Source organism: Solanum dulcamara, chromosome 10 (assembly GCF_947179165.1).
Source record: "Solanum dulcamara chromosome 10, daSolDulc1.2, whole genome shotgun sequence".
Taxonomy (NCBI): Eukaryota; Viridiplantae; Streptophyta; class Magnoliopsida; order Solanales; family Solanaceae; genus Solanum; species Solanum dulcamara.
The window spans coordinates 69,423,731-69,436,533 of NC_077246.1; the positions used below are offsets into that span (position 1 = coordinate 69,423,731).

At 34.3% G+C, this 12,803-nt stretch overlaps 2 protein-coding genes across 2 annotated transcripts; both read left to right on the forward strand.

Annotated features, from left to right (window-relative positions):
* Positions 1-584: 584 nt before the first annotated feature.
* Positions 585-6,864, forward strand: LOC129871382 (hsp70 nucleotide exchange factor FES1). The gene is made up of 8 exons (XM_055946283.1): positions 585-826; positions 2,383-2,474; positions 4,037-4,187; positions 4,737-4,864; positions 5,002-5,160; positions 5,237-5,422; positions 6,220-6,420; positions 6,497-6,864. The coding sequence occupies exons 1-8, from the start codon at positions 625-627 to the stop codon at positions 6,515-6,517; spliced, it is 1,140 nt and encodes a 379-aa protein (XP_055802258.1). The 5' UTR covers positions 585-624; the 3' UTR covers positions 6,518-6,864.
* Positions 6,865-7,311: 447 nt separating this feature from the next.
* LOC129871381 (uncharacterized) lies at positions 7,312-10,184 on the forward strand. Its single transcript, XM_055946282.1, has 4 exons — positions 7,312-7,513; positions 8,629-8,720; positions 9,660-9,830; positions 9,908-10,184. Exons 1-4 carry the CDS (start codon positions 7,435-7,437, stop codon positions 9,926-9,928), a joined length of 363 nt encoding a protein of 120 aa, XP_055802257.1. The 5' UTR covers positions 7,312-7,434; the 3' UTR covers positions 9,929-10,184.
* Positions 10,185-12,803: the final 2,619 nt, after the last annotated feature.

A 12,803-nucleotide genomic window follows, 5' to 3' on the forward strand; every position in this document is an offset into this window, starting at 1 on the left:
CTGTCCGATGACTTTGGCCTCATGCTAATTTGACATACACGGGATAATTGCACAAATATCCGCTTTTAGAGTCGTCATTTAGTTTTATCTACGTTTAATTTTTTTTTTGTGAGTTTATTTGTTGTAGAACAATTCAGACGTACCCGATTAAAGTTGAAAGTTTGTATCTGATTTCACTAAAAATTTGAATTTCAACATTTAAATCTTCTTCAAATAAGCTCAAATTTAAAACATTAATTTCATATATCATAGTCATCCTTAAAACAAATTGTCAAAGCAAACAAATCTAACATGATTGAACACCCAAATCTTTTCCAAATAAATTTAAACCTGATACATAAGTTTCATAAATTATAAAAAAAATAAACCTTAATCAGTTTATCAAAACAATAACAAATCCAACAAATTTATTTAATACTTTTTAATTTTTTCCATGTATGCCTATACTAAAATCAAAGTGACAAATAATGACCACGTGGATGCTTTCAATTGGTCCAATTTGTTGGGTTAACGTAATATTTACTTAGCATTTTTTTCTATATAGTATATATATAATAGTCATATACTATATAGTATTAAAACAAAATTAATCTATAGAGTATAGAGAGGGCTCAGTAATCAGCAATGGGGCGATTTATTTTCGTAGCAGTTTTCATGGTGGTGGCAATTGCAAATTTTTCAATTTTTGGAACTTGTAAAGTAGCTGATGTTGTTGTTTTGTCTAGTAACCCTAATGAAGAAAGAGATAAATTAGCTACGGTTCAAGAAGATGAGGAAATTGATGGTGGTTTCTCTTCCTTAGATGGAATGTTACAATGGGCTATAGGTACTTTACTTTCCCCCAATTATCCTTTTTTTAACTTTTGATTTTAAGTTGTTATTGTGAAAGAAAAAATTGAATATTTTGTTCCTATGTGTCCATGGTGGATAGGAAGATGTGCATTACATGAATTAGGATTACTGTTCTGCTATTATTTGTTTTTTTATAATTATTTTCTAATCTCTCTGAGTTAGAGGTAAGGTATATTAAGAGTGTTTGTGTACATTCTACCCTTTTCATACTATGTGGGCCTACACTGAGTATGTTGTTGTTGTTGTTGTTGTGTGTGTCCCTGGTGGATAGAGTTATCGGGTACTTATGTTGGTGGAAGGCAAAATGGGAGCAAAGATTTGAACTTTATGGGGGTTGTTTGGTTTGGTGATACCAGGATTTGAAGTTTACAGGGGTTGTTTGGTTTGCGGACTAGGTTATTCCGGGATACAAAGATTTGAACTTTATGGGGTTGTTTGATTCGTGGAATAAGTTATCCTAGGACACCAAGATTTGAACTTTATGCGTTTGTTTGGTTCACTGACTAAGTTATTCTAGAATACCAAGATTTGAACTTTATGGGGTTGTTTGATTCGTGGACTAAGTTATCCTAGGATATCAAGATTTGAACTTTATGGATTTGTTTGGTTCACTGACTAAGTTATTCTAGGATACCAAGATTTGAACTTTATGGGGTTGTTTGATTCATGGACTAAGTTATCCTAGGATACCAAGATTTGAACTTTATGGGTTTGTTTGGTTCACTGACTAAGTTATTCTAGGATACCAAGATTTGAACTTTATGGGGTTGTTTGATTCATGGACTAAGTTATCCGAGGATACCAAGATTTGAAGTTTATGGGTTTGTTTTATTCGTGGACTAAGTTTCGTGGACTAAGTTATCCCGGGATACCAAGATTTGTACTTTGTGGGGTTGTTTGGTTCATTGACTTAGTTATCCTAGGATACCAAAATTTGAACTTTATGGGGTTGTTTGATTCGTGGACTTGATTATCCGATACCAAGTTTGACGGGATAAGGTGTGATATCCAGGATTTAAGTTTGAAATTAAATTTATACTTTGTTTGGTTGAAGGTATAAGTTTAAATTTATATTTATACTTTCAACCAAACAAAAGTATAAATTTAATACTTAGACCCCACTTCGTGGGACTATACTATATTGTTCTTGTAATCAGACTTAGTCCTGGAATATTCACCTTATCCCATGAACTAAATTCTAGAATAGTTATATTAGGTGTTAGTAACTAGGTTCTGAATCTAACTTTTGTACATATTTCTTGCATTTCTTACTACAAATACAAGAATTGGACTAAAATTACTGGGTTCGTTTGAACCCGTATGGTACCTTTTGGTTCCGCCCCTGGTGGGAGGCAGCAAATACCTGTGGTAATAGCTGGCTTGAGTATGTTGTTGTTGTCGGTTTTGGAATAAAGAGTCAATTGATGAACCACTGATTAAGTAGAATTGAATGACATGTTTACTTATACAATTGGTTTTATGTTTACCCTTGTGTAATGATTTGGTTTCGTGTTAAATTGACATACACAGGGCATTCAGATCCCGGAGTACTAAAAGAAAGATCAGAAGTTGCTCAACGCATGTCTCCGGAGGAGCTAAACAATCGCCAGACCGAACTAAAGGTGTGGTTAACGATCTTGTGATTCTTTCGTTGTGCCTTAATGTTTTTTATAATACCCCCAACTTGCACTAGCATATGTACCCAGTACCTCTGTCCACCAAGGCTTACACAGATGAAAAGAACCAATACCCTTTCTTGCTTAACATCTACATGTATAAAGTATTGAAAAATAATAGGGTAAACTTGAGAAGTATTGAAGGTAGAATGTATTATTGCAAACAGCTGGAGTGTAGGATGTGGCAAAATGACAGTGTAACTTGATAGGAAACTGAATAAATGAAGCTTGCAAGTAAAGTTGGTTGGAGCTTCGGAAGCAGAATATGCGTCATCTTATGACTCAACTTTTGAGCTAAGTTACCATAATGGTCGAAAAAGGGCAAATCTTTTAATATTCAACTTCACTCTATTGAACATAGCACGAATGTGCAACTCTAGAAAGGTTGCATGTCCAGCTCCTATTAGATTCACAAGATCACTGTTAGTCTTCTCCTAGTGTAAGAGGGAAATGTATAACAGTTCTTGGAAAATAAAATAGAAACTTTATTATGAATACGTATCTTAAAACTTGGCTTTTGACTGGGCTGATCTCAGTAGTCTTCGCATGAAATGCTTGCTTATGAACATGTGGTTCTAAAGTAGTAAGTAGGGAGGGCTTCAGATTAAGCTTTTGGTTCTAGCTAATTTGTAAAGAATTAGAAGAAGATAAATTCAAAATTGTAGATGCTAGTGAAGTGCACCTACGGTTATTTTGGATAATCTGTTTGATTTGCTTATTCTAAAAAAATGTCCATTGTACTGTTCATGATCCATGCCAGCCTATGATCACTCAACTTGATTTGTCATTGATACATCACATAATTGAAGCCACGCAATGCTGACCACCATTTATTTAAATGTTGAAACAAATCCATTCCGATGTAAGAAAATGCTTATACATGTGGGGAAAATCTGAGCTCATAGTGTTCTAGTTAGAACCCAATTAAGGGACTCTAGCATCTAATTTAAGCACGTTTTCCCCTACTATTTGCTTCAATTACCATTTCTTCTTGCATTGCCATTTTGGGTTGGGAATTTGGGATAAAGGAGGAGGTTTTATTAAGTAGTATGGGAAATTATCTTTTTTTTCCCTGATTCCATCAGTTCATCTAATTACAACCAGGTTTTGGGCTTTAGATTAGAAACTAAAGTAAAATGTAGTTTTGTGCTACTTGTTTGGCTCTAAATTCTACTATGGTGAGTATAGTTGATGAAGAATCCAAGAAGTTTCCTGACCGATATTTCTGTCTATCTTCGTTGCTTCTTTTTAGCTTAGTGGTAGTTTTGGGAGTGGGCAATGATAGGGCATAGGTGAGGACATCTCGTCTTTACCCGTATATCCATTTTGTTTCATCTTTAATTTGATTTACTTATCCCCCCACCCCACCCCAACCAAAAAAAAGAAAAGAAATGAAGAATTATTTTGACACCTCTTGCAATTGTATTAAACGCAAAAGGGTCCTTTTTCTAATATGATTTTGTTCTTCAGTTGGGTTATTATACATTTATATGTTGTTTCTTCTCCAGGAACTGATGGAGAAGCTAAAAATGCCCTCAGATGCGCAGTTGATGCAGATTGCAGTTAATGATTTAGATAATTCATCCCTACCTCTGGAGCATCATCTTCGTGCCTTAGAGGAGCTGTTGGTACTTGTTGAGCATATTGATAATGCAATTGGTATGTATAGTTCTCTGCATTTCTTTTGTTAGTATTACAGATGTTTGTGTTTGCCTCTTTAAGTTTTGGTTTTATGACTTCTGACTTAATATCAACAACAAAAAAACATACCCGGTATAGTTCCACACGTGGGGTCTGGGGAGGGTGTGGTGTCCGCGGTCACGCAGACGACCTTTGTTAGGTAGAGAGACATGACTTCTGACTTAATATCAACTGCAGTAATTCATTAGCATCTATATTCCATTAGACACACTTCCGAGACCTAATAAGACTATTATCAAGCCTTTGGAGGCTCGAACCAGCAGCTGCCTTAATAAGCCTACAGCTGACCTCTTAGGGATTGAACTCTAGCAGCCTTTCTTAATCTTGGTTTTATGCATCTTCTTAATGATGCTTATGTGTAATGTGTACTTGTTAATGTTTTGAGGATTCATCAGTAGTGTTCCTTTATGCAGGCATGAACCGATTTCTCACCATTCCTTCCATTTAAAGAAGCTATTGAGTGCACATGTATACTTTTCTTAATGCTTACATGGTTTTTGTTTACAGATCTGCAGAAACTTGGAGGCTTCAGTGTACTTATAAGAGTACTTAATCATTCTGAACCAGAGATAAGGACTGCTGCAGCATGGGTTCTTGGCAAAGCCAGTCAAAATAACCCCATTGTTCAGAAGCAGGTAGGAGCTATGTTTTTATACAAGTTTGGTCTTTAATGCTTTAATTTCTCCGTAGCTTTCATCTGTGCAATTTCTGTGTTTATATTCTAAATTTATTGGCTATTGTATCAACGCTATGCAATGACTTTTGCATTCAGGTCCTGGAACTTGGGTCATTGACAATGCTGATGAAGATGATGAAATCTCACACCACTGAAGAAGCAGTAAAAGCTTTATTTGCTATTTCAGCACTAATAAGAAACAATTTGAAAGGCCAAACTTTGTTTTATCAGGAAGCTGGAGATACAATGCTTCAGGTGACTGAAGATTGAGTCAAGTTAGAACTAGTTTGCTGCTGCAGTGTGTAACTTCCTTCGCTGTCTTTGTATGCAGGAGGTTCTTAGCAATTCAAATCTGGATATCAGGTTACATAAGAAGTCACTGTTTCTTATTGCTGATTTAGCCGAGAGTCAGCTGGAAAATGAGAACACTGCTGAGGTTTCCTTTTTTAGCAATCGATTGTTACTGAAGGCCATCATTGATTTAATGGTATCGAGCGATCTTGATCTAATAGAAAAGGTTTGTGTAGTTTTTGATGCGAATGAGCATTAATTTCAAAAATATCTTATTTATCTAAACTTCATATGTACCCCTTAGGTTTTCAAATATTAGAGATGATCCTCATCCTCAGCAATTTTACGTAAAATCCACAGTTGCATCTATTGTCAGTACATCCATATACCTCCAAAGTTAAAGTGTCGTTCTGTATATCCTTTATCTTAACTAAATCACCTACTTTCATTTTCTACAAGTAGCTATATGAGTCTGTTGTGCTGTGGTTTGATGGTGGAGCATTGGTTAGATGGGAGAAGTAATCAGTAGAGCGTTGTCTGTTTAAAAAAATGTTTTCATTGGGACTAAGTCTTTTGGGTTAAATTCTTCTTTAGATCTGTTTGGGTTTGAGTATGGGTCAAAGTCTGTTGGGATGATAGTGGCGGGGTCACTTCAGAACAAGAAATTCAACCGTGGTTTTCTTCATAGGGAAAGTTTTCGTGGTTTGTGAAGAAACTTATCAGATGTAAACTTTTGAATAAACCTGTTAACTGCGTGAGGAGGATATCCTTGGTAAGGATGGGGACTCATTTTCATCTTTAAAGATGGACAATATTCTCGTTTTTGGTGTAGGGTCAGGATGGAACAGACATAAATCATCTTTTCATGTTTTGACTTGTTTTATTTGAACTATCCCGCTTATCTTTCATTTCATTTCCGTCCTCAATACATTGAACAAAGCCTCTTTTATACAAAATAATGCCGTGCATGGTGGTGACATCTTTCAAAAGTCTATTATATGCTTGACATTGCTTTAACTGCAGGCCCTTTGCGCAATCAAAAACATACTACTACTTAGATCGACTGAAGTTCACCTCTTCAGGGATTTCTGTAAATTAAACGAGGTACTTGAGAGGACGAGGCAACAGTTGCAGCAGTTAAATGATCTTAGAGAAGAATACGCAATGGATGTAGAGAGTCTTCGCAAAGAAGTTAACCAGACCTTCCTTCAAAAGCTGAATAAGGTGAGGGAGACATTAATATAAATCCCTTTTCAGTTGAAGTTGAACTTGGATCCTTTGCTAAAACTCGAAATGACAGGTTACACAAGCTGCATTATGATCCGGTTTTTGAACTTTATACTACTTGTATTCTGCTCTGTGGGGAAGGCGCGGATGTAGCCAAGTGGATCGATATCTTCATCATCACCACGCCATTGGTTCATCTGGACATGGACTTGAAATTGGTACATCATCTGCTTAGCACAGCACTAATATGAGATGGATAACATTATGAGCTGACGACGATGACTTGGGCTGATTTTATAAGTGCTACTATTTAAGTTATATCCAATTGTCTCAAGTATTTAACTTTTGATCAATTTTGTTAAAGTGATAGCAATGTAATGTATGTGAACAGACAGGTTGATTTTATAAGTTATATCCAATTTTCTCAAGTATTTGACTTTTGATCAATTTTGTTAAAGTGATAGCAATGTAATGTATGTGAACAGACAGGTTGATTTTATAAGTTATATCCAATTTTCTCAAGTATTTAACTTTTAATCAATTTTTGTAAAAGTGATAGCAATGTAATGTGTGTGAAGAGAATCAATTTTGTGGCAAGACCAATTGAAATATGAGTTGAACTTCATTTAAATTGTATTTCAAAATTCGAAAAATATTTGATTTTTTCAACTTTAGGCCTCAAATTTATTTTTAGAAGGCTAAAATTCCGGTCAATTTGGTTAGGGATATTAATTAAAGAGAAACAATGACGATAACAACCCCGTGGATGCTTCCAATTGGTCAAACTTAATATAATAATTATCAGCTTAATACTTATATTAGAGTCCATAAATTATAAAACTACTAATCACGAATTACTTATCCACTTAAACATATAATTATCTTAATTAACAACTCAGAGATTATTACTCCTTCAATTCCATTTTATACGATACTGTTTGACTTGACACAGTATTTAAACGTAAATTGTTCGTGACATTTTTTTTGTGACGGCGAGAGTAATCAACAGCAATGGGGCGATTGATTTTCATAGCAGTTCTTATGGTGGTGGTGGCAATTGCAAACTTTGCTAGTAGTGAAGTAGCTACAGGTACAGCTTTTAATTATCCTATTTTATGTGTGACGTTATGTAACAACGGATAACGATACATATGAAATATTAAGTAACAACCATCCAAACAGAGTGTTATCTTTTTTTTCTTTTTTAGATTGTAATTGTGAAAGCTCAAATCAAATATTTTGTTCTTGGTAATTTCTTTCTCTGTGTCCCCGGTGCAGAGAGTTACAGGCAGAAGGTGAACAAAGATTTGAACATTATGGGGTTGTTTGATTTTCTGTCTAAGTTATCCTTGATACTGGGATTTGAACGTTATCAGGTTGTCTGGTTTGCAGATTAAGTTATCCCAATTACCAGGATTTGAACTTTATGGGGTCATTTGATTCGCGGACTAAGTTATTCCGCATACCAAGATTTGAACTTTATGGGATTGTTTGGTTCGCAGACTAAGTTATCCTGGATACCAAGATTTGAATTTTATGGGGTCATTTGGTTCACGGGCTAAGTTATCCCAGATACCAATATTTGAACTTTTATGGAGTTGTTTTGTTCGCGGTGCCGTGATATCAAGATTTGAACTTTATGGGTCGTTTAGTTCACGAGCTAATAGTCCCGGATGGGATTGTTTGGTTAGCAGACTAAGTTTATCCCGGATACCAAAATTTGAACTTTATGGGGTCGTTTGGTTAGCGGACTAACTTATATCGGGATACCAAGTTGGATGGAATAAGATGTGACATCGGGATTAAGTTTGAAATCTAATTACACTTTGTTTGGTTTTAGGTATTAATTTATACTTTCAATCAAATAAAGTGTAAATTCAATCTCAAATTTAATCCTGGGATGTCCACCTAATCTCATTAACTAAATTTTAGAATAGTGATATTAGGTGCTAGTAACTGTTTGGACTAAAATTATTCGGTTCGGCTGAGCCCATATGCTACCTTTTGGCTCCGTCCCCGAAGGGAGGTGGGAGGCAGCAGGTACCTGTAGAATTAGCTGGCCTGAATGTGTTGTTGGTTTTGGAATGAAGATTCAATTGATGAACTACTTATTAAGTAGAATTGAAAGATAAATTTACTTATACAATTGGTTTTACGATTACCTGTGTGTAATGGTTTGGTTTCTTGTTGAATTGATATACAAAGGGCATTCAGATCCTGGAGTGCTCAAAGAAAGATCAGAAGATGTTCAACAAATGTCTCCAGAGGAGATACAAAATCACGAGACTGAACTAAAGGTGCGGTTAATGAGCTCATGATTCTTCTTTTGTGTCTTAATAGTATATTTTGGAGGATTTGACACAGGTGTGGCAACGTGTTTGGAGAGCCCGAGCAAAATATTACACATATTGGCATTTGCACAAATGTGCAACTCTAGAAAGGCTGCATGTCCATCTCCTGCTAGACTCATGAGATTGCTGTTAGCCCTCTCCTAGTGTCTATGTTGCTCGCGGATTGTCCAAATTTTAAACTGTTGCATCCGTCATCAGTACATCCATATACCTCCAAAGTTACAGTATCGCTCTGTAGGACTTTATCCTTTATCTTAACCAAATCAGTTACTTTCATTTGTGGCAAGTGGCTATATCAGTCTGTTGTACTCCGGTTTGATGGTGGAGTGTTGGTTAGACGATGGGAGAAGTAATCATTAGACCGATGTCTATTTCCACAATCGTTTTTCATTGGGGCCAAGTCTTTTGTGTTAAATTCTTCTTTTGATCAGTTTGGTTTAGTGTATGAGTCAAAGTCCGTTGTGATGATAGCAGCCTCACCTCAGAACAAGAAATTCAACCGCGATTTTCTTCAAAGGAAAAGTTTTGGTGGTTTATGCAGAAATTTATCAGATGTAAACTTTTGAAGAAACCTGTTAGCTGCGTGAGGAGGATATCCTTGGTCGGGATGGGGTTCATTTTCATCTTTAATGATGGAAAATATACTCGTTTTTTGGTGTAGAGTCAGGAATGGAACGGAGAGAAATCATCTTTTCACGATTTGACTTGGTTAGGCCATGTCTTTCGAACAAAATATCTTTATGTAGATGTACAATGTGCACATAAAAACTGTCATTTTCCGTCCTCAATACATTGGACAAGGCCTCTTATTGCCATTCGTGTTGTGGCATCTTTAAAAAGTCTGTTATGGGCGGGGCTTGAGACGTGATATTGCTTTAACTGCAGGCCATTTATGCAAACGTTCAACACTACAGGGAAGTGTGTTATTCAAGCGGGGCACTTGATAGGTTTTGGCAACATATGCAGAAGAAGTTAAATGATCATAGTGAATATGCAATGAATGTAGAGAGTCTTCACAAAGAAGTTAACCTGACCTTACTTCAAAAGATGAATAAGGTGAGTGAAACACTAATATAGATTTCTTTTCAGTTGAAGTTGAACTTTCATCCTTTTGCTAAAACTCTAAATGACAGGTTACACAACCTGCAATATGATGACGGTTGCTAGCTAGGGAAGGTGCGGATGTAGCCAAGTGGATCGATATCTTCATCATCGCCACGCCATTGGTTCATCTGGACATGGACTTGAAATTGGTACATCATTTGCTTAGGACTATATAGGACACTGTTGGATACTTGGGACTAAATGTTTTACAGTGGATGTAAAACATTTGGCTATTCCATTAGAGTTTCTGATTGATATGAATAAATTCATCGGTTTAGTCTATAATCTTGATAGCTTGGTGTTTGACAATGTTAGTGTGTGAACATTTTAACATTTTATTAAATTGCAATTTTAGCAATTGTCCATTGATGACATTTAATGTCATCTTTATTATTCTTTCTTTAGTGCATAAAAATGTCTTTCATTATCATCTTTATTTAGTGCAAGACTAAATCATTCCATTATGTATTTTTAATCTAATTATCACTAATAAGTGGTGCACTAAATCATATTATTATGTATTTTTAATCTAATTATCACTAATAAGTGGTGCACTAAATCATAATGGTGCACTAAATCATAATGGTACACTAAATAATGATAATGATGGCATTCTATTATTTTTTCATCTTTGAATGATTTTCTCTCCTATAAATAGAGAGGTCTTCTTTGTTTTGAAAGGTAAGAAAAGGATAAGAAAAAATTGAGAGAGTTAAGTTTATATAAAAAAGAGAGTTCTTATTAGTTGAAGGGAGGTATTCTTTGTGAAGAGCTTTAAACTCAACTCTTGTCCAGAGTTTGTTGAGTTACATTTTTGTGATAAGGCTGTTGTATCCTGGAGGGGACAAGTCAAGAGGACTACTGCTGGACCAGTGAAAAGATTTACTGCAGTGGGCTTGAATCTCCTTAAAGAGAGCGAGATATCCGCGCCTCAGCCAAGAAGTGAAGTTAATTTCTTCATTTTTATTTTTTAATTGTAATTTGTAATCTTATAATTTCACCAACAGACAATGTATTTAGTATTGGAATAAAATGAATCTGAATAGATCAGAATGAATATAAATGATTCATATAGTCAATCCTAACTTAAGGCGATCCTATCGTGAGTTTTTGCTTGTTTCCCTTATAGCTTGGGTGCATCTAATCAAAATGACGTCGTAGAATATTCATACGAATAAATAATAAAGGAAAAGTAGCATTTCAATCCTAAGTTATTGGTAAATTCTAATTTTTGGACCTTGTGGTATACTCCTTCTATTACATATTAACTGAATTTCTAAAGCTTTTTTCATTGTTTAAAATAGTTGAATTGTTCAAAGTTCAAGAGAAATGTTTTAATCTTTTTCCATGTTTACCCTTTGCATTAATGAAGTTTTGTAATTTTGTAGGAATTAAACTACACTACTTACAAAGTTATACTCCAATAAAGTACTATTTGTATTTATGATTTCACATTTAATCATTTTTATGAGGCTGATTAAACAAAAGGGCAATAGAGGAAAATATAGTTCAAATTTTGTCATTAAATGCTTTTCTTAATATATGTGTATTACCTTAGAAATTCAGTTAATATAGAATAGAGGGAGTATAACTAAATGTATTTACATGAAAATTTGTGTTTCGGTGCCTTTTATATATAAGTACTAATATGTTACAATTTAAAACTATTTTTAGGATGATATTAAACCTATTATATGGAGTAATAATACAAACTTAAGTTAGAGGGATGTAATTGTATAACTTGTAAAATTTTCGAAGATTTACAAATAGATGGATCAGAAGTGCATATTTGAATTAACTGAAGATTAAATGTGTTTAGCCAAATATCAAAGGACTAAAACTCAAATTTGTCAATATTTGAGGGATTAAAAGTGAAAATTTCTCTATTTACATTTTATATTTGGCACACCTCTTAAAAAATTATTAATAAGTTTACTATATTGCCTTTGAATATAAAAAAATTCTACGTTTTGAGAAATGCATTGAGAAATGACCATAGTTAATAATAGGGTAAAATAGGAACTAAGGGCTCTTTTAGTTGGGGAACAAGTTATTCCGAGATTAATTATTTCAGAATTAGTCATTCCACTCTCAATGTGGGATAAAGATAACATAATAATCTCGGAATAAGTTATCGCGCCATTTATTCCAACTAAATATGGGATAAACTCATCCTATAATTAATCATAGGATTAGTTATCCTTGTCCCTCGTACCAAATGAACCTTAAGCGATAAATTTTATCTTGATTTTTCAAATTTAAAGTGAAAATTAACATCTATTTTTAGTACAATAGATAAATAAAAATAAATGGAGGGAGTAAGAAAGAGTCGTTTATCAGTTTACTGTGTAGTTAAGAAAACTTTTTTTTCAAATAGAAAAATTCACTATCTTTTCACGAATTAATAATGGCATAATATATTAATATGCCCTTTAACTTGACTCAACTGACATCTATCTATGCTCTTCAATTTTGAATGTGCACAAGTAGATACTTAAATTTATATAAAATTGAATAAGTAGAGACATACATCTTATCTGACATAATACATGTACGACACCACGTATAACACAAAATTGCCATATAGAATGCCACATAAGATGAATATGTCTATTTGTTCAATTTTATACAAGTTTAAGTGTCTACTTTTGCACATCCAAAATTAGAGGACATAAATGTCAGTTGAATCTAAGTTGAAAGACACATTTATGTATTATGTCATTAATAATTAAACACGATTCTTTTATCTAAAAATACATTTTTCGTTACTTAAATGTTTCAAATTACACTTCTTTCATTAGGACTGTTTAAGGAGGACACTCAATTGGATATGTCACTGACATTTGATAAAATGGATAGATACCACATGACATGTTGCCTCAGCGCCCCAAACTAAAGTGGCATGCTATATGATGTCCTCTTCAT